General features: G+C 45.5%; 1 protein-coding gene across 1 annotated transcript in view; it reads right to left on the minus strand.

The window, feature by feature from the left end:
- The window catches only part of MEI1 (meiotic double-stranded break formation protein 1), a 74,789-nt gene that overhangs the window by 51,614 nt on the left and 1,173 nt on the right, over window positions 1–22,002 (minus strand). The window contains exons 2-8 of the mRNA XM_069099360.1: window positions 19,305–19,428; window positions 14,994–15,044; window positions 13,357–13,430; window positions 12,220–12,325; window positions 11,060–11,263; window positions 10,123–10,253; window positions 17–131 (exon numbers count right to left, since the gene is read on the minus strand). Of these exons, the coding sequence (XP_068955461.1) occupies window positions 17–131; window positions 10,123–10,253; window positions 11,060–11,263; window positions 12,220–12,325; window positions 13,357–13,430; window positions 14,994–15,044; window positions 19,305–19,428 (805 nt within the window). The remainder of the gene's footprint in view (window positions 1–16; window positions 132–10,122; window positions 10,254–11,059; window positions 11,264–12,219; window positions 12,326–13,356; window positions 13,431–14,993; window positions 15,045–19,304; window positions 19,429–22,002) is intronic.

The raw sequence follows: 22,002 nt of genomic DNA on the forward strand, positions 1-22,002 counted from the left end.
GTGACCAGTTCCCTACCTGGAATGTCTGCGTGGATGAAGGCCGAAGCATACTTCACAGGCGAATGCACCAGCACGGCCGCCATGCAGTGGGCACTGGCCACCTGTAAGGTTTCATCTCTAGACAGCAACAGCTGGAAAAAAAAGGCAGAGAGCACACACCTCAGAGTCACCGCCAGCCCCTGGGGAGAAGGACATGGCCATTCCTTATGGAGCCTCTAAGAAGAGCGACAGATATTAAATGGCAGGAGAGGCATGGGCTCAACTCCACCCACTGAGCTTCCTACCACAGACCACCTGAGAAGAGAAGTGGCTCATTCTAAATGAAGCAATGAATGGTGCAGGCAGGATCTCATGGGAGGCTGGAGTGACATCAGCAGAACTTCAGAAGGGAAGCCCAGATGCAGGCCCATGCCTTGGAGGTGGGAAGGGAAAGGCTAATTTGAACCTTCCCTGTGACTTAAGTGGCAGAAGCACCTAGAAATGCCCCTGCTGGGGGAAGAGGGGCAGTTCTGACATTGGAAGCAGGTCCATGTGTTGCCACAATGGGGAACAGCATGGGAAGGGGGCACAGGGAACAGAGGTGGAGCAGGAAATCATGAGTATGGCAAACAAAGATCCCCCACCCCAGTTGTAGCAGCAAGCACCCCGGCATCCTCAGGGTATGCTGCCACCACAGGTTCTTGGATCTGCTTTGTTAAAGGAAAGCAACTCAAAATGGGTTAACAAGCTTACTTTAATCAGTCAAACATGTATCGTTTACCTAGTTCAGGGGAAAAAGGTCAGCACCCCGAACTTCAGAATACACAGAGAGAATTATCAAGACAGAGACAGATCAAGTAGACAGATTTCCAAACTGTCCAACCATTACATACATACCAAATCAACATCTGGGTTTTTCAAAGCCAGAGGGCTCTGGACAACGGCTTCCCAGAATCCATATCAAATCACAGGACACTTCTCAAAGTGAGCCCCAAAAACAAAGCTACACATCAGGGCTTATATAGCCTTCTCCTGGCTCAGAGAATGTATCCTTCTGGACCCACTGGCCAATCAAGAAGTATCTACTGAAAAACAAGCCTCCCACCCTAGGCTCCAAGTGCACTTTAGCCTAGGGGCAGGGAAGATCTTAAAAATTTACATTCCCATTACACCTGTACACACATTTCAGGGGGACCCAAATTTTTCTTTTTTTGTTTTTGGAAGGCAATTGGGATTAAGTGATTTGCCCAAAGTCCCACGGCTAGTAAGTGTGTCAAGTGTCTGAGATCAAATTTGAATTCGGGTCCTCCTGATTCCAGGGCTGGTGCTCTATTCACTGAGCCACCTAGCCACCCAAAGGGACCCAAGTTTCTGACACACCTGGAAGGGGCCTGTACATTGTCAACTCATTTGTTTCCATCCTTTTAAATACAAAGGGTTTGAAGGACTTGTTTTTGTAAGTTTATGACAAAAACAATGCAAACGCACATACCCATTTCAAAAAAGTTCCTCCACAAACCCTCTCCAGGGACTTTACTGACACCTCCCCAGTCCAGGTCCTCCCCACCTCTTACCTGGGTCCTTATATTAAACCCCTGCAAACTGGAATTTCCAGCTACTTCCTGTTGTTGAGTCATTTCAATCATGTCTGATTCCCCCTAACCCCATTGGGTTTTTTTTTTTTGGCAGAAATCCTAGAGTGGTTGGTCATTTCCTTCTCCAACTCATTTGACAGATGAGGAAACTGAGGCAAACTGTAAAATGACTTGCTCAGGGTCATACAGATAGTAAGTGTCTGAGCTGGATTTGAACTCAGGTCTTCCTGACTCTGGGCCTGGCACTCTGTCCATTGTGCCACCTAGCTGCCCCTTCAGCCTCCTCATCTTTCACCAAATCAAACTTCATCCAACTGCTAGAATAATGACCCAAAGGCATCATGTCATGCCCTGGAGTAGAAACCACACCTCAACAGCTTTCTCTTTTAAAAAATAAATGATTATTCTATAAATTGAATAATGGACAGCAACACAACTAAAATGCTTTGTTATGATTTAGCTTAAACTAATTCCAAGGCCTAAAACATCCCCACAAGTTTTCTGGCTGTCCCTTCTTCCCCAGGATCCTCGTTCTACTTCCATCCCATCGACTCCCCTCTTCTCTGGGTGGGTCATCTGTGCTCCGGGCCTCCTTTCTACTCCTTTCCAGATCTCCTTCTAGTATTCATTACATGACATATTCTCTGACATCCATACAATGAAGACATCAAAACCGTGCCACCATTTTTTAGTATTCCTGTCTTCTTAATCAGAGAGGCTGCTTCCAGCTACCTCCAGTCATACAGAGCTGTGAACCCCAAGCCACTTCCAATCACCAGTGGAATAAAGTACAAATGACTCAGGCTGCCTGATCTAGTTCCCACAGCTTTCCAGGCTAATTTTGGTGAACCCCCCCACACCCCCCCAACATTCTAACCAAACTGGACCTACCCACCAGGCCTACCTCTGGTCCTTCTCTCCAACCCCCATTCAATTGCTTGCTCTGCCCCCCATCTCTAGCTGTGCACATTCCTCTGACCTCCTCCATGAGGCCAATCCAAATCCCTTTATTTAAATGAGATCCCCTCCCCCCCTTCCTATGGGAGTTTGCATTCTCTCCCACATTATGCTTACTGGGGCCTCTCTCTATCCTTTCATCCTCTGCCTACTATGACATAAACCCTCTGAGGGCAGATTTCAGGTTTTACATGCCCAGGGTGGAGCACATGTGGTGCACACAGAGGTGTGTGTCCAGAGGAGTCCTTTTACCAGGGTTAAAAAAGTGTTTGGGAAAGAAGGCATCTGACAAGCAGACAGTCTTACAGTCATGCCCATGTGGGCTGGAGGACAAAGACAGGTGGTCCACGATGGTGGCACTTTGAGAAAGTTAAGACCACCAGAGGGCAAGCACTGTGCAAGCCCAGGAATAGGTGCTGCTGCGATGCAAGGACTCTGGTTCCCACAAAGCCCCAAAGGAAGGGTGAAAGCACCCCTCCAAGGCTGCATGCCCTGGGGTGCAGTCCTGTTTGATCATGCCCAGTTGAATCTCTTCTAGCAAGCACATGCTTGTTTGCTGCTGGGCCTAGTGGGCAGCCTAGAGTTCTTTGGGCAGGGCAGGCACAGGACTCAGCTACCAGGCCTCCATCTTATCGGAAGGCACAGCAGTGTAGAAAGCCAAAGGGCTTTGTTTCCACTGCCAGAAGGGTAACCCAGCAGTGCCTCCCACAACTCCATCCAGTGAAAATTCAGGCCTTTAGGGCCCAGGCTGTTAGCAGCTCTTGGGGGTGAGAACCCCCAGGAAAGACTGACAAGGGAAGTGGAATAGGCAGCATTTGAACAGCTGTGCCCAAGTATTAACACCCCAGGGTTATGAAAGGGCATCCAGCAATTACAGGGGCACTGATTGTAGCTCAGCATGGTGATCTAGGCCTGTGCAGTTTGTGATGGGGCCCTGGAGCAGAGATAGAGAGAGCAAGAGGAATGGGGGGGGGGGGGCGGCGTGGAGTCAAGATGGCGGCATAGAAGCAGGACCTCCCAGAGGCTCCAGCTTCCACCTTCCCCAATCCATGTAAAAAGGGGACTCTAAACAAACTTTGGAGCTGCAGAACCCACAAAATGACACAGAGAAGCTAACCTCCTGCTGAGGACAGACTGGCAGGCAGCAAGCGGCCAGCGCAGCACTCTGGAAGCCCAGCCCAGGGCAGGCCTGACTAGCCGCCTGCCTGAGGGACTCTAGATCACCAGCAGCTGTGGCTGTTTCCAGAATTATCAACACATAGATGCGAAGGACAAAGTGAGAGGTCAGTGCAGTCTGGCCTTTGGGACCCAGTAAGTGGGAGTGCGTGGCTTTTGCCCCTGGGGTAAGAAACCGCTGAGACACTGGCACAGCCAGCCAGTGCCACGTGGCAGCTTCAGCTCCTGGCCTGCAGAGTGTAGGGGGACCAAGCACCAGTTTGAGGTGTAATCGCTCTTGCTTTAACCTTCTTGGATCTGGATTGCAGTCTAGGGTGTAGGTCCTGGGGTGTGCGACCAGCTTGCCAGAGCATGTGGAGGCTTCAGAGAGGGCACCCAACTAATACCTCCAGCAGCTTAAAAAACAGCATTTGAGACGAAGCTCCCCTGTCTGGTGGCAGAGTCCTACTGTGGCAAAAAGCCCAGGGGTCAAGTGACTGAGGGATGACATGACCAGACAAAGGAAACAAAGCAGACAGAAGATTCCAACATTAGACTCCTATTTTGGGGACAAAAAGGAGCAAAGCATGGAACAGGAGGAAGACAGTGAAGTCAGAACTCCTACACCAAAAGCTTCAAAGGAAAATATGAGCTGGTTACAGGCTATAGAGGACCTTAAAAAGTAGATAACAGAAGTGGAGGAAAAATTGGGAAGAGAAATGAGAACAATGCAAGAAAATTATGAAATGAGAATCAACAGCCTGACTGAGGAAAATAATACCTTAAAAAACAGACTGACTCAAATGGCAAAGGAGGCTCAAAAATGCAATGAGGAGAAGAATGCCTTAAAAAGCTGAATTTGCCAGATGGAAAAAGAATCTCAAAAGCTCAATGAGGAGAATCATTGCTTCAGAATTAGATTGGAGCAAATGGAAGCTAATGACTTTATGACAAATCAAGATGCTGTTAAACAGAGCCAAACAAATGAAAGAATAGAAGGCAATGTGAAATATCTCATGGGAAAAACCACTGACCTAGAAAATAGATCCAGGAGAGATAACTTAAAAATTATTGGACTACCTGAAAGCCATGACCAAAGTAAGAACCTAGAAATCATCCTCCAGGAAGTTCTCAAAGAAAACTGCCCTGATGTTTTAGAACCAGAGGGCAAAACAGAGGTTGAAAGAATCCACCGATCACCTCCTGAAAAAGATCCCAAAAAGAAAACTCCTAGGAATATTATAGCCAGATTCCAGAATTCCCAGATTAAGGAGAGAATATTACAAGCAACCAGGAAGAAACGATTTGAATATTGTGGAAACACAATCAGGATAACCCAGGATCTGGCAGCTTCTACACTGAGGGATCGAAGGGCTTGGAATATGATATTCTGGAGGGCAAAGGAGCTGGGATTAAAACCAAGAGTCACCTACCCAGCAAAACTGAGTATCATGTTTCAGGGGAAAATATGGTCATTCAGTGGAATAGAAGACTTTCAAGCATTCTTGCTGAAAAAACCAGAGTTGAATAGAAAATTTGACATTCAGATACAAGAAGCAAGAGAAGCATGAGAAGGTAAACAAGGAAAAGAAATCATAAGGAACTTATCAAAGTTGAACTATTAACATTACTACATGGAAAAACAATAATTATAACTTACGAAACTTTTCTCAGTAGTTGAAGGGATTAGAAAATATATATATACATATATATATATATATATATGTATATATATGTCTATATGTGAGGGCATATGGGCATATGAATACATATGTGAATGTGTGTATATATGTTTACAGGTATACATCGATAGAGGGCACAGGACCAATTTAACAGGAAGGGATGATACTTCAAAGGTGAAATTAAGAGGTGAGAGGAATATAATGAGAGGAGATGGGGAGAGACAGATTGGGGTAAATTATGTCATACAGAAGAGGCAAGGGAAAATGGTTACAATGGAGGGGAAGAATAGGAAGGCAAAAGGGAATGGGTCAACCTTATTCCCATTGAATCTGGCTTGAAGAGGGAGTGAAATACACACTAAATAGGGTATCTCACCCTCCAGGAGAGTAGGGGGGGAAGGGGATGAGAGGGGGGGATGTTGGAAGGGAGGGCAGGCTGGCGGGGAGGGAAGTTGGAAGCACCCACTTTTGAAAAGGGATGGGATCAAAGTAGAGAATAGAACAAGTGGGAGGTGGGATAGGAGGGAGGGAAATATAGTCAGTCTTTCACAATATATCTACTATGTTATTGTTTTGCATTAGCCACACATGTACAACCTATACTGAACTGCTTATCTTCCCAGTAAGGGTGGGTGACAAGGGAGGAAGAGAATGAATCTGGAATTGAAAGTTTTAAAATCAAATATTCAAATATATATGTGTGTGTATATATATATACATATATATATACTATTATTAATACCATCTTACATGTAATTGGGAAATAAGGTATACAGGCACTGAGGCATAGAGATCCACTGGAAAAGTCGAAAGGGGTATGGGAGAAAATATGGTAGAGAGCAGATTGGAGGAGGGGATATCCTGTGGGACTGCTATTTTGGGGCGGTGGGTAGGGGAAAAACGGGGAGACAATTTGTAACTCAAAATCTGGTGGAAACAAATGATGTAAATCAGAAGTTAATAAAGCATTAAAAGAAAAAGAAAATTACAAAATGAGAGTCAACAGCCTGACTGAAAAAAATAATACCTTAAAAAATAGTCTAACTCAAATGGCAAAAGAGGCTCAAAAAGGCAATGAGGAGAAGAATGCCTTAAAAAGTCAAATTTGCCAGATGGAAAAAGAATTTCAAAAGCTCAATGGGGAGAATCATTGCTTCAGAATTAGATTGGAGCAAATGGAAAATATTGTCATTCAGTGGAATAAAGGACTTTCAAGCATTCTTGCTGAAAAAACCAGGGTTGAATAGAAAATTTGACATTCAGATACAAGAAGCAAGATATGCATGAGAAGTAAAAGCTGTGGATAGAGGAAATCTGGTATTTATTCATGAACTCCATGCTCCATGTCCCCATCTTCTGCCTCATCCAGTCTTCCTGGAATTGCTACCCACCAAGGTCTCCCTCTTGCCAGAAGACAGTAACTTTGCCAGCCTGGATCTTTGTAGTATTAGGAAGCCAACAGCTCAACAGAGGATATTACCAGTGTTTATTGTGGTATTTATGCATTTCTCAACCAGGTAACATGAATAAAATTGCACTTCTTTTTATTAGGTCCCTATTTTTTTATATGTCATTGACAGAGTTTTTGAGTTTTATACTTCTAATACTATTTTCCCCATAAACTCTGTGGTTTTCATTATGTGATCTTGTATGCCACAATTGATTTTTAGAAATGCCTAGGTCTTATTATAGCATGACACACTACGTGATTAATTGTGCTAATTGTATTCCCCCCTAAAATTGAATAATTCTTGCATCCTTGGTTTACATCCAACTTAGTCAAAATGAATAATTTCTTGGATAAATTGAATTTAAACCAATTTTGATTATTGTTGGTTTGACAGAATTTGATTTAAAATGTTATAATCAAAAAAAAAGAGGAATCAGCATGAGAAAGTGAGAGACAAAAAGAGAAAACAGGAGCTGGGGCAGTTACTAGGAAGGGAGGGGGAAAAAGAAAATGAAGCTGAGCTTTTGTGAGAGAGCAGGCCCCAGGGTGTGGACAGATGGGGACAGTGCTGTGTTCACAGTGAATGAGTGAGTCAAATTACACTGTAACGCAGGAAAACAGAAGTGTAGCTCCATGGAATAAGTCAGGATAGAAAGACTCTGAAGCAAAAGAAAACGGTAACCCCAATGATGCTAAGTCTTGGGGTAAGGATTCACTGTTCAACAAAACTGGTGGGGGACCTGGGAGTCAGTATGGCAGAAATTAGGTTTAGACAAATACCTTACACCATATACCATAATAAACTCCAAATGCAAATAAAAAGCTACAGCATACACAAATCAGAGAAGGGAAGAAAATACTTTTCCAGCTAAAGCTAGAATTCTTAACTAAACCAAGGCCAGAAGTCATCACAGCCAACATCTCACACCCTATACCAAGATAAGATCAAAATGGGTATGTGACTTACACATAAAGGTTGACACCATAAGCAAATTAGAAAAGCAAGGAATAGGGGTGGCTAGGTGGCTTGGTGAATAGAGCACCTGCCCTGGAGTCAGGAGTTCAAATCCAGTCTCAGAAACTTAACACTTACTAGTTGTGTGACCTTAGGCAAATCACTTAATCCCAAATGCTTTGCCCTCCCCCTACCAAAAAGCAAAAAAAAAAAAAAAAAAAAGAGGAAGGAATAGATTGTGCGTCAGGTCTACAGGGAAGGGAAGAATTCATGGCCAAGAATGACATAAAGAGCATCACAAAATGTAAACGAGATAATTTTGATTACATTAAATTAAAAGGCTTTTGCATAAACAAACCCAATGTGACCATGATTAGAAGGAAAGCAGAAAACTAGGAAACAATCTTAACAGCAAGTATTGATTAAGGTCTCATTTCTCAAATATATAGAGAACTGAGTCAGATTTATAAGAATACATGCCGTTCCCCAAATGATAAATGGTCAAAGGAGATGAACAGGCAGTTTTTAGATGAAGAATCCAAAGCTATAGGCATATAAAGAAGTGCTCTAAATCACTTTTGATTAGAGAAATGCAAATTAAAACATCTCTGAGGTACCACCCCACACCTATCAGATTGGCAAGTATGACAAAAAGGGAAAATGATAAATATTGGAGAGGATCTGGGAAAACTGGAACACTGATGCACTGTTGGTGGAGCTGTGAACTGATCCAACCATTCTGGAGAGCAATCTGAAACTCTGCCCAAAGGGCTATAAAAAAATGTGCATACCTTTTGACCCAGCAATACCACTACTAGGTCTGTATCCCAAAGAGATCATAAAAAAAAGTAAAAAGGACCTATTTGTACAAAATATTTATAGCAGCCCTATTCATAGAAGCAAAATATTGGAAACTGAGGGGATACCCATCAATTGGGGAATGGCTGAACAAGTTGTGGTATATTAATGTAATGGAATACTATTGTGCAATAAGAACTGATAAGCAGGAAGATTTCAGAAAAACCTGGAAAAAGTTGTATGAACTGATGCAAAGTGAAATAAGCAGAACCAAGAAAACATTGTATACAATATCAGCAACATTTTGTGATGATCTACTATTAACTACTTAGCTCTTCTCAGGAACACAATGATCCAAGACAAGTGCAAAGGACTCGCAAAGGAAAATACCATCCACATCCAGATAAAGAACTGATGGATTCTGAATGCAAATTAAAGCTTACTTTTTTCACATTATTTTTTGTGGGTTTTTTCCTTTTGATATGTTTCTTCTTTCACAACTGTGACTAATATGTTTTACATAATTGCACATATATAACCTATATCAAATTGCCAATCATTTTAGGAAGAGGGGAGAGAAGGAAGGAGGAAGAAAAATTTGGAACTCAAAGTCTTGTAAAAATGAATGCTTTTTGTCTTGACATATAATTAGGAAGAATAAAATACTATAGAAAAGAAGTTATCACAGAAGATGAGAGGAATAATTTTAGTACAATCAATAAAAATCCTTTTGCACGAGCAGGCTGAATAATCTTAAACTGAAAATATGTAGGTATAGTGGGTTCTCTATACAGGTAAAAGTAACCATTCCTTGTTTGTGCCTAATGTAAATCACCACTAGCAATTCCAGAACATGAGTCCAGAGACAACAAGCCTACACAGATCCTGAGATATCAGAGTGATACTATCCAGAGTTCTCCAACGTTTCTGCATGGAAAAAGAGAATGCTCAGAAAGAATTCAAGAGACGAGAACTCCAATGGAAATATAATTAGTAAACAGCCTAGAGTTCTTTGGGCAGCACAGGCACAGGACTCAGCTACCAGGCCTCCATCTTATCGGAAGGGACAGCAGTGTAGGAAGCCAAAGGGCTGAAGTGCCCACCAGAAATTATACACCAAAGCCCCTCCCAGTTGCAACCTGCTAGAAGGGGACCCCCTACCAGGGTCCCTGGAAACCACCTAATAGGTCATAATAGTGAGGGAACATTTCACCTGTGTTACTAGAAACATGCCCTAGATTCAGATCTGTTTATGTTTGTATCCAGGGCTTTGCTAGGTAATCAAGGCTTCACTAGAAACGGCATTACCCCCCACTTGAAACCACACTTTGTTGATTAGCAACACCTAACTCTATATAAGTGTATCTTACAGAAGACTGGAGGCTGTCTTCCTTATTAGGGAGGCAGTCACTGCAGTTAATAAACACTCCTATCAAATTATAATTGGCTTTGCTGTCATGTCCACTTTGGTCCATTTCATTTGTCCATTTCAGGGCTTTATGGCAGTGACAGAAGGAGACCCAGAAACCCAGAGCCCCACACGGAAATTACCTTTTTAAGCACTAAGGGCAGAGTAGTCTCTTCTTGTAGTACCTCAGCATTTTCAGAACTCCCTGCTGACCCTGATTTACTCATTATAACTGATACAAAGAGGTCATACTTCAATAGCTGTCTCAGTAAACCTGTGAAAATAAAGAGGAAGAGAAAACCTCAAGTGTCAACTTGAGAAGACAGGCACAGAAGCTGGCTATCAAAACTTTCAGAATCAGCCTCTCCAGGAAAACTCCTGTCTGGCTTTCTACACTTACCCTAGGGACAATGTTTCCTTTGCACAGAGCAAATTTCTGAAGGAAGGAATGGATGAATGGGCTCCCTGAGCCTCCAGTATAGGAATAAACCTCCAAGTGGTCTACTCACTCTCAATTCAATTCAACAAAGTGCCTACTATGTTCAAGGCACAGAAGTAAGTGCCACCATGTCACACCAATGGAGCTAATGTCTGATCGCCAGGGCAAGTCCAATCAGAAAGGTGCTGGGTAATCCAGACCCCTTCCTTCTCTTTCTTTGGATACCCCCTCTTATATGTCAAGGCTTCAGACAAGCCCTGATTTCATTAATATGATCATCCCCACCACTAACAGAGGTTACCTCAACTCTAAGAGATCTTTCTATGGCAGCTGCTGACAACCAGTCTTGGGGTGAGCCTCTCCTGACTAAGCAAGGCTGGCCCCCAACGACAAACACTGGACCTATGAGGAAGCCTTTCTACCTTGAAAGGACAGTGCAGAACTCATCTCCTCTGCCATTGCCTCCAAGAGCCTGGGATCACCTCCAGTCTGAGATGAGACACCTGGATGGCACCCACGAAAGCCTTCTCTGGGACTCAGTTAATCTGCCCTACAAAGTCCTGCACAGAGCTGACAGCAGAAGCCCTAAAGCAAAAATCTCTCTGGCCTCCTCTGCTTCTTCCTCTCAAAACATGCCTCACCCATGCAGTTGATCTGTAGCTCCTTTGTCTGGGCGTTGTCCAGTGTTGTAAGGAAGAGGGGACACAGCTTCTCCCTGAAATGGCCTGACAGTTTCTCTGCCACAGTGGGAGAGGAATACAGCTTCCCATACAGATAGCAGACTGCAGCCTTCAGTGCCTCATTGGGGTACATCAGGCCCCTCAACTGATGCTCCACAAGGTTACCTGCCCAAGGAAACAGCCAACGGAACCATGGATGTTGGCAGGAGCAATCAATCTCTCCATCCTGGACCCCGAAGTGCAACAAGAGCCATCATCTTATTATCTAACATTCACCCAGGGCGATCCCCATAACAGCCCCGCTAAGAAGGCAGCAGGGATAAGTGTTAGTATTGCCATTTTATAGATAGTCTGACAGTCTAAAATCTCAGAAGGAAAGCTGATAGAAAGAAAGAACATTGTGGTGTGAGTCAGAAGAGCAGGGTTCTAAATGGGGAAGGACTGGTTTCAGTGAGAGGAGACACCTGAATCCAGTCCAACCTCTCAATTTCTAGAGAGGAAGAAAATGAGGCTAAAAGTCAGTGATTTGTCAATGATTTGCCTGAGCCAGGAAGCATCATGGGCGGCGGGGGGGGGGGGGGGTGACTCTCTGACTCCCAGTCTGGTCAGTATTCTCCCCACTTTACCCCCACTGTCTCAGGGCGTCTGTGACTTAAGGAGGAAGAGAGAAAAAGGGCATGTGAGAAAGTGTAAAACCACTTGCCCAAAACCATATGAACAGGTACAAATTAAAATGGTGACAACTGTAGTTCCCATTTCTAACGCCTTTTAAGGTTTACAAAGTGTTTACCTACAAAATAAGTAGCTTAAGATTTATGGCCCTTGGGGCGGCCAGGTGGCTCAGCGAGTAAGAGCATCCGCTCCAGTGTTGGGATGACCTGGATTAAACTGGGCTCAGATACTCAGTACCACACCCAGAAATAACTGGCCGTGTAACCTTGAGCAAGTTACTTAACCCCCATTGCTTATAAAAAAAAAAAAAAAGATTTATGGCCCTGTTCTAGAGATAAGGTAACTGAGGCTCAGAGGAGAGTCATACTGAGTCCTGTGAGAACAGAAGACAATGGAGAAACAGAAGCTGCCTCAAGGGCAGGGAGAAAAGTTGAAGGAGCAGCACTTACCGTGTTCTATCACAAGAATCTCAGCAAGAGAAGGGATAGCATCTGCCATTTTGCCCAGGAGAGTCACTGTGGCCAGGCTGCCCCTCATGCTGGGCATGTTACAAAGCTGTGAAGGAAACAATAGCAAAAGTGCTCATTTCTTTAATGCGTTAAGGCTAAAGAAGCACTTTTCTCACAACAACCCTGTGAGGGACAGAGGGTGAGCAAGAACTCTTATTCCCACTTTATAAAGAAAGAAACTGGGATTGGGAAAGATAAACCATCCCAGTAGTAAGGCCCATCCCAAAGGAGGAAACGTGCCAAAGTGCCAGTTCACACCCTGCCCGGGCAGTGAGAAGAGCCTCTCACAGGTAATGCTGGCCACACCAGAGTTTGCTGAGAAAGAAAACAGCAGCTAGGTGAGACACACAGATCTTAAGCCCCAATAAGATGGAAGCTAGAAAATGAGATCACAGAGACCTGGCTGGATCATTTTATAAGGCCACGAAGTTCACCTGTTTCATCAAAAGCATTTATTACATTCCTAACTGAACTGAGTAAGTACATCTCTCTTATCTCTGTCTGTCTGTCTCTCTGACTCTCTCTCTCACATGCACATATTTTCTCTCTGTGTGTCTCTGTCTCTCTCTCTCACACACACACGCGCGCACACACACACACACACACACACACACACAAAGAGAGTGCACCTATCTTCCAGCAGTTGAGTATCTAATGCAAATAATACTAACATAAACAACATGTCCAGGGTCCATGTAGGTAAGAGAATAAAAGCATGGGATAAAGCCATGGACTGACAGTATAGTCACATTGCATCTGCTAAGGGTAGGGCAGGGTGTCAGGTCCTAGGCATACCATGATTGAAAAGATATGAAAGAGCTCAAATGCCAGGGTTGGGGCTGATGGGAACTTCAAGAATGACAGCACAAATCAGGAGAGAAAGCTGCAGAGAAGGTGAGGAAGGGATCAATCTTAGATGAGCTGATCAAGGCAAGCTTTCAATAAGCGGTGAACTGGAAATAAGGGAAGGATACCAACAGGCAGAGGGCAGCAGATAGAGGCTGACTTAGATATATTATCTGAAAGCAGATTTTCAGCAGCTGCTTGAAGTGAGGAGGAAACATGCACATCACTGACCTCTTTCTGGCATTCTTCTAGCAAGCAGTGGACAAATGGCCCCAGCTTTAGTTGTACAATAAGCTGAATGAGGACTAAGAAGAAAGAATTAAATTAATTAAACACCTGATTAAATTAACTGAACACCTGATACACTCACCATGTGTGTGAGACCATGGGATATGGTCTTTTCTTTTCTTTTTTTTTTTTTAAAGCAATTGGGGTTAAGTAACTTGCCCAAGGTTACACGGCCAGTTATTTTGTGTGGGTGTTAAGCATCTGAGGCTGGAACCGATACCGGATCTCCTGACTCCCCCGGAGCCCCGGAGTCGGAAGACCCGGATCGGCGCTCTTACTCACTGCACCACCTGGCTGCCCCATATGGTCTTTTCTCTCAAGGAACTCATCCTCTAATCTGGAGGGGACAGAGAGGTTGGGGAGAAAAATAGTGAAAATCCAAAGAGACCAATGTGAGTGAATGAGGAAAGCACCAGATGAGGTCTGAGAAGGGGGAGGTGACAGGACGTACCACCAGAGATAGCTCTCAGCTCTGCCTCAGTCCTCCAGTAGGAGGTAGGACCAACTTTTCTATTTCTAGCCAAATTATGCCTTTAGTCCAAGCTGGGCCCCCACACCATGTGGCATGCGGGGAATCAGAGGCGCAGGGGCTGTCCTTGGTAACACAAGAAGTAAGGAGCAGCGGGGGGACTAAAACCCAGGGCTCCCAATTCTAAATCCAGGGTTTTCTTCACTAGGTCATGTGGCCTTCCACTCAAAAATTCAGGCGGTGGAGCAAACCAGCCCATTCCTCCTGCCTGGGTCCAGAGGGCCCTTGGCCACACTTTTTCTCAATCACAGGGGATCATCATTATGTACACTGGATATCCTACAGTAAAATAATGCAGTCATACCCTCATGATCTACTTTGGCATTCCTGCTCCCAGATGTTCTGAATTCTTTTGATACTTTTCCTATCTCTTCCTCACTTTCAGACTATCAGTGGTCCCTTCTCAATGCTGCCACAGTACTGCCCATAGCACCCCCTCTTTGCCCCTTCTAACTCGAGCCTCCAGGGTGGGCTTAAAAAACACAGAACCAGGTTGGCTTAAAGAGAAGCACAAGGAGACTTTTATATGGATTGATACAAAGTAAACAGGAAAACAACAGGCACAAGGGCCACAAAAATGTAAATGGAAAGAAGATGGACAACCACAAAAACACTAAATAGAACCCTTTATAATGATCCAGCTTGGCCCTGAGGAAGAGATAAGATAATGCCCCTCCCTCCCTTCTTTGCAGAGGAGGGGGCCTATGGGTATAGGTCACTACATACACTGTCTGATTCAGTAATTATTGGTTAGCTTTGCTCAACAACCTTTTCTTCCTTCTTCTTCTTCTTCTTATTTCTTATTATATTATTATGAAGGCTAGCTTGCTAGGGGATGGGACACAATGGAAATGAAGGAGATGTTAAGATGAAGGATGTCCACAAAACTTAAGATGTGTGTGAAATAACAGTTAAGTGCCATTGCAGAGGCCCAAGGGACTGTCCTCTCAGCAAAGGACAAGCACAGGCTTGAGTGCCCAGCCTTTGCTCCATCCTGGTTCTTGACAGCTTTGATGCAGACAGATGAGCAAGCAGGAGAGCGCAGCCTCACCTTTGATGGAGAGTTCCAGCACTGGGCCATCCTCTATGCTGCGCAGGAGTCCTGGGGAGAGAATACGAGAACAAGCCACAAGGATATACTGCGAATAGTAAAACTAGCTACACTCTCAGCAAATATTCCACAACAGGGACTGGAACCTTTTCTCTTCTCAGAATTTTTTCCCCTCCAGACTCACATAGAGCACTTTCATGCTCCTTATTCAGTACTTCAGACCCAGGCTTTTGATGAATCCCCATCCTGACTAAAAAGCACATATTCTCAGGGAAGGGGAGTGAGGGAGGCGTATATGGCCCACTGCTCCATAGGCTACCACTATGCCCCCTCCTAGCTCTGCTGATAATAAGCAAGAAAGGGTCAAACAGGTCAAAGACAGCTCCCTAGCTGTGTGACTGTGGGCAAGTCATGAGCCCTCTCTACCCTAGTTTACTCACCCACAAAATGAGGGGAGGGGGTTGGTCTTGATGGCCTCCAAGGCCTTTTTTTGGCTTAAATCTACAATACTAAACTCAACACGTCCAGAACATAATCCATCATCTTCCCCCCCAAACTTATTCTCTCTTCAAAGTTCCCTATTTCTGTTGGTGGCACCACCATCCCCCTTGTCAGTACAAAGGATTCAAGATAGGAGATGGAAACGTCAGAAGGGACCAGGCTATGAAGATCTTTCTGCCCAACACAAGAGCCTGATAAGCAGAGGGAGCACTACAAATGAAAAGAAAGCTGGCTTTGAGACCAGGAAGACCTCAGAGGTTCAAGCTCCCCCTCACAGCCACCCTGGCTGTATTACCCTGGGCAAGTGACTCAACTTCTCTGGGTTCTAGGTACCGCTAAGACTGAAAGGTACTGAGGAGGTGGCAGCCTGCATTGGGGGAGGGAGTTTCCTTGCCAGGGAGTTCCCTATATCAATAAGATCCCACATCCAGTCCTTAGAGGGAGTCCCTAGGATTTACTAAGCAGAGGGATGTGACAGGGTTAGTACTGTGCTTTACAAAAATCACTGAGATAGCGTAGGCAAGAGGAGGTGCAGGCCTAAACGAGGGTAGTGGTTAGGTAAATGGGGAGAAGGTGACATGCACAAGGGAGATGAGCATGGAAACGACCAGATCAGGCAATTTAGTGATGCATGGGGTGTGGGAGAGTGATGCAGGAACACTGAAAAGCTTGGCAGTCAGGAAGGTGACAGTGCCTTCCATGACACCAGGGAAGTCTGGAGCGAAAGTCAGTGGTTTCTGTTATGGATATGCTGAGTTTGATGTGCAAGAGGCCACTGGTGACCCTGGCCCAAAGCTCAGGAGAGAGGTGAGGGTTGGAAATATAGAGCCCTGGGAGTTGTGTCCCTGCATGGAGATGACAGCTGAATCCATGGCAGCAGATGACAGAGAGCAGAGAGAGATGGTCAGAGTTCCCAAGAGGAACCCTTGGGGCTTCCAAGGTTAGGAGGCATGACTGCGATGAAGATCCAGTAAAGGAAATGGAGAAGGAGCCAGCAGGTCAGGCAGGTGGGAGGAGAACCAAGAGCAAGCAGAAGCACAAAAACAGAGAAGAGAGTATTCAGGAGAAAAGACAGGTGGCAAAAGGCATTTATAGAATGGGGCGGGCAGTGTGCTAAGCCCTGTGCCAGAAATAACAGCAAAATAAAACAAGAGTTCCTGTGCTCAAAGGGCTCATGGCCAACATGCAAAAGGGAGCTGGGCAGGGTAGGAAAGGACCCACACTGGGCAGACATCAAAGTTAGGAAGGTCAGAAGCAGAGCTGGGAGGGCAGCACTCCCCCAAAGGGAAGGCCTCTGGGAGGAACTTGCCTATAAGAGCCAGGGGCTGCCCTGGCAGAGGGTTGGTGAGGAGGTTGTAGGCAAAGATGGACGGCCCAAGGTGATGAAGCTCTGACTGAGGGAAGTTCCAAGTCATAGACAGCTGAGGCACGGGGGCAAAGAAAAAAAGGGATATTAAAACAGACCCGGGAGGAAAGGGATGTGAACAATGATGAATGGTGTCCAGAAGCCACCAAGGCTGAGGATCAGGAAAATAATGTGAATCGTTGGCAAATTTGGAGAGAGAAGATCATTGAAGGGTAAAGTCAGAAGCCAAATTAAACAGCCTTCTCAAGGAGTTTAGGAGATGGGAGAGAAAAGGGGAGAGAGGGAAGATGGTAGTTAGGAGAGAGGGTGGGGTCTAACAAGGGTTTTCAGGAATGGGAGAGATTGGAGCATGTCTTTAGGCAACAGGGAGTAATCAGTAAATACACTGGGGGAGCTGAATATTAAAGAGGGGAGCAGTAGTGGGGCAGTCGGTAGGAATGAGCTCAAAAGTATTTGTTAGAGGGGCTAGCCTTGGCAAGGAGAAGGGTTAGCTCATTATCAAAGACCAGAGGACATAGTGGGGGAAAATGGCAGAGATGTAAGATGAAAACAAAGAGAGGATGTTCTCAGCAAACCATCCTCATCTTTTTGATGAAGTACAAGGTCAGTTGACAAGCAGGGAGCAAAGAGGCTACAAAAAGAGAGAATAGGAAGTCTGGAATGGTGGCTGTGGAACAGGCGCTCAGGTAGGTAGGAGCTGGGTGCCATGACTGCCTCTAGCTCCTTTGGGCTGTACGTGAGGGAAGGAGGCAGATGACAGGAATAATCCAAGGTTTAGCTTTGGCAAGGCAGGACTGCTGATAAGGGGGCAAGATTGAGGAATGATGAGCCTTGTATGAGCTATGACAGAGTGACTTCTGCAGGGGCAGAAGAACAGCTTACACAACCACAACACTGTAAAGACAAACAACTCTGACACAGAATGATAAAAAATAATTATAATAAAGGAATTTCAGAGTTCATGAAAATGGAGGTAGAACATTAGGGATGAGGGCAAAATCAAGGGAATAACCTTATGTGTAGCTGAAGTGGAAAGGAAGTGTAGTTCATAGGAGCTGAATGGACAAAGGAACAGGGAAGTTACCATATTTAAGGGAATGTCCAAATAGATGATGAAGTCCATAGTGGGGGTAGGGATGGAAACTGTGGGGCAGGCACTAACTTTACTGAGGAAAAAGAAAGAACATCCTGTAGGTCTATAGGTGATGGTCACTAGGCTCCAGATTGGGGAGTAAATGTGGACAGGGTGAACCTCAAAGAGGAGAAGTCACTGAGTAATGGCAACTTCTGAAAGTCTGGAAGTAGCCATGGGGACTAAAGAGCATCCTGACTGCCCCAGTGAATTGAATAGTCAGTGAATTGAAGAGAAAGAGGTACAGGCAGACATACTGTGTCATCTGTGAATGACAGAAGACAAGAGTGAGAAAAGGAAAGATTTAGGATGAGAAGTTCTCATAAATTCCACAGCTACAGGAGGGGAAGGAGAAATTCAGAAACAAAGGCAATGGAAAAACAAAACACATAAATAAAACATTTCCCAAAACTAAAAACAATCCTGCCCCCACAAGGCTGCTTGCATCTGATTTCTTCTCCATCCACATACCCACTGCCTCCTTGCTGAGGCTGACTGTTCCCACTGCTTCCAATCTTTCTCCTCCCCAATCCATCTTCCAAAGAGCTGTCAAAATACTCTTCCTAAGGTGCAGGCCTGACCATACTGCCCCTTGGATGCTCAGTCCAGCACATAAAGCTGTCCCCATTCTGCCCCCCACCCAGACCTCAGCAGCCTTATCACCTTACTCTCTTTCACCCCAAGTAGTGCTGGTTATTTCCTGGACTCCCCTCCCTCTCCTGCCCCTGCCCATTGATACAAGCCATGCCCTGTGACTGGCATGTCCTCCTCCCTCCTCATCTCTGCTCTCCCTTTAAGGCTCAGTTCAGTCGTGTCCTCAAGGAAACCTTCCCTGGTCCCTCCAATTGTCATCTATTTCTTCCCCCTCAGATTACTTCAGATTTTCCTGTGGTTATGCACGTGGCATCCACCAAGAGAGAAGCTCCTGCACATAGTGGAATGCCCTACACAGAGCAGAAAACTGAACATCCACGTAGGAGTAGACACTTGATATTACTTTTATAAGGTGGGATGGAATTGACTACCCAATAGGCACAGAGTAAGCCTTTCTAGTGCACATGCTGACATCCCCTAACTTGACATCCAGAGGAGGTGGGCATCACATGGCAGAAACACAGACATTGCTTGACATAGACTTCTCTGGGCCCTCTCCCTGTTCTAGGCATCTTCCCCCTCCTCCTTCCACCAAAGCCAGCAGTTGTCAGTGGGCTTAGACACGAGCTGTCCCTGTGATTTCCTAGCAGGCCTCCTCAAGGAGCCTGCTGGGTCAGACACTTCTGAAGGCCCCCTCAGAACACCCACTCTTACTCACCAAAAAGGATGCCTATGAGGTGGGTGCAGACTGTCTCATTCTGAGCCAGGAGCTGTGTGACCAACGTGGTGTGCCTCATGAGGGCATCATGGAAGCAGGACAACATGTGCTTCTTGCGCACCAGCTTGAGGGTAAAAAAGAAAAGTGTTCCATGGCCAAGTAAGCAAGAGTCACGTTTGAAATGGCTCTTCTCATCTCCTCCCCACTTCACACTCACATCACAAGATGGCATGGAGTGGCACAGTCTTGTGACCAACACTTAATGCAGGGGCAGGTCTTTGAGCATGGGAGCTGGGACTGGGAAGTCCAAAGGCAGAAATTTCCTCCTGATGCAAAGGCCCTGATGCACTGTATAGAGTTGTATAGGAGGAGGAGAGGCCAAGTGACTTGTCCGTGATCACACATATGGTGTGTCAGGGGCAGTGCTTGAGCCTAGGGCTTCCCAACTCCAAGGTCAGCCTTATGTCTGCTTCATCCCACTGCCTTTCATTTCTGTGAACACCTGCCTTACAAACATTAGGCGCTTAACAAACATCCATGGGGTTGGATTGTTGTCAGATACAGCATTTAGCACAGCTATTTAATAGATGCTTGTTGTTGACTTAAGGTCTGTTTCGTGGGGATGTTGGGGTTACATAGAAGAAACCATCTAATTAAACTAAAGAGATCAGGGCTACCATCTTAAGGGGTTCCTCATTTTACACGGGGCATACTCCATACAAGTAGTATGACAAGGAAATGGTAGGGGAGGTGTGCAGAGAAGTAACTGGGTCTAAAATAGCCAGCTCTGCCATGACCAGCCACATGAACCTGGAGAAGTCATAGTACCCCACTGCAGTGGTCTGCTCCTCTCCTGACTAGACTGGGGCAGATATAGGATTCTGCCCCTTCTGTGTGGCCTACACCCCTCTGGAAGTCAGCTTGGTGAAGCCTAAGGACCTCTGCTCAGACTCACGTTTTTAAATGCATGACCCATAAAGCCAATGGAAGCCTCCAAGAAAAATAAACACAACCAGCAAGTAACCGCTGACCACTGATTAAATGAATGAGTGGAGCAGTAGTAACACCTTGTGGTGAAAAGTGTAAAAGCCTCCAGGAGAGAGAGAGACTTCACAGGCTCCCAGGCACAAGTCAGCCTGTACCAGAGCAGCCAAGCTAGAGTCGGGAAGGCCTGAGCTCCAATCTGGCCTCAGACACTTGCTAGTTGTGTGACCCTAGACAAGTCACTTCACCCTGCATCAATTTCCTCATCTGTAAAATGGGTTGGAGAAGGAAATGGCAAATCACTCCAGTATCTCTGCCAAGAAAACTCCAAATGGGGTCCTGAAAAGTCAGACACGACTGAACAACAAGAGTCAACCAAAATAGGAATCCACTGGCTGCTGAACCCATCTCATCAATTAAAGGGAAAAGTTATCTGGGCATTAAATCCCACAGAAGCTCAAGCTACTCTGGGGCCTAGGATTACTTTTTTCTCTGGCCTTCTTATCAACTCTCTTCCCCTTACCCACCTATTTCATCTCTATGATGGAAATAATTATGAGACCAGACTTTATTGGGGGTGAGGGGACTCAGAAAGGGAAAAGAGGCCAAAGGACTGAGTATTGAAGGGAGATCAGGGTCTGAATCAAAGCAGACACTGAGATTTGGGTACTGGGGACTGACAGAAGGCTAGACACTGAAGAAGGGTTTGGACAGCCTAGGAAATGGATGCTCAGGGGCTAAGGGGGAAGAAAAAAAAAAAACCCTGAACAGGAGAAAGCTTAGGAGGAAGGTGAACTGGTTACTAAGGGAAGTACTGGGTAAGGAATCTCTGTCTCCCCCAGCACACAACACACAGTAGAACAGAATACTGACAGCAAAGACTGTTTGCTTTGGTATCCTGGGCGCCTAGTACAGAGTCTGGCACGTGGTGGGCACTCAATTGGTGCCTGCCAAATGAATGTCTACAGAAAGAGAAAAGTTAGAACTGCAGGGAGGTTGGAGCCTGAGAAGACTGGGTACTAGGAAGGGGCTGGGCTGGGGGTACTTGGAATGAAGCTAAAGGAAATGCAGGAAAAGGGGCTTAACTGGGGGCGACAACGGTCCCAGAGACCAGTACTGTGGGATTGCTTCTGAAAATCTCGGAAAAGTGGCTAGACGTATTTAGTGAGACTCTAGAGGAGTGCTGGCAGGGAGGCCCTCTTAGCCAGAAAAGGAAGGGGGCATGAGCCTTGGTAAGTGGAGAGGTGCCAGTGGGTTTGTCCAAGGGAGCTCCAGGTTTAGTGAAGAGATCTATACGGGATGGAAACAGGAAGATCTGGATCCAAATTCCACCTGTCACCGTGTGTCCCTGAGCGAGTCAACCTCTGTGCGCCTCAGTTTCCCCATCTGTAAAATGGAGATAATACCAATAATACTTGTATTCTTTTGCTCACAGGCTGATGAGGCTCAAAAAATATATTTCTGTGTGTGTGTGTGTGTGTGTGTGTGTGTGTGTGTGTGTGTGTGTGTGTGTATATATACGTGTCTATGCATGGAGGTATTTATAATGAGTAGATCGTAGATCTCCAGCGCTGATGAAACATCAGCCCTGAGCATTAGAGAAGAGGAAAGCAGGCGGGGCGAACGGAAGGAGGGGCTTTGGGCGGAGACACAGGCGTGGTGAGTTGGGAAGCTTGCGAAGCTGAGCGGTGAGGGAGGGGAGCCCAGGCGCAAT

The sequence above is a fragment of the Petaurus breviceps genome, unplaced genomic scaffold (genome assembly GCF_028583685.1).
Source record: "Petaurus breviceps papuanus isolate PSGF00001 unplaced genomic scaffold, PetGlider_PUasm1.0 379, whole genome shotgun sequence".
Lineage (NCBI taxonomy): Eukaryota > Metazoa > Chordata > Mammalia > Diprotodontia > Petauridae > Petaurus > Petaurus breviceps.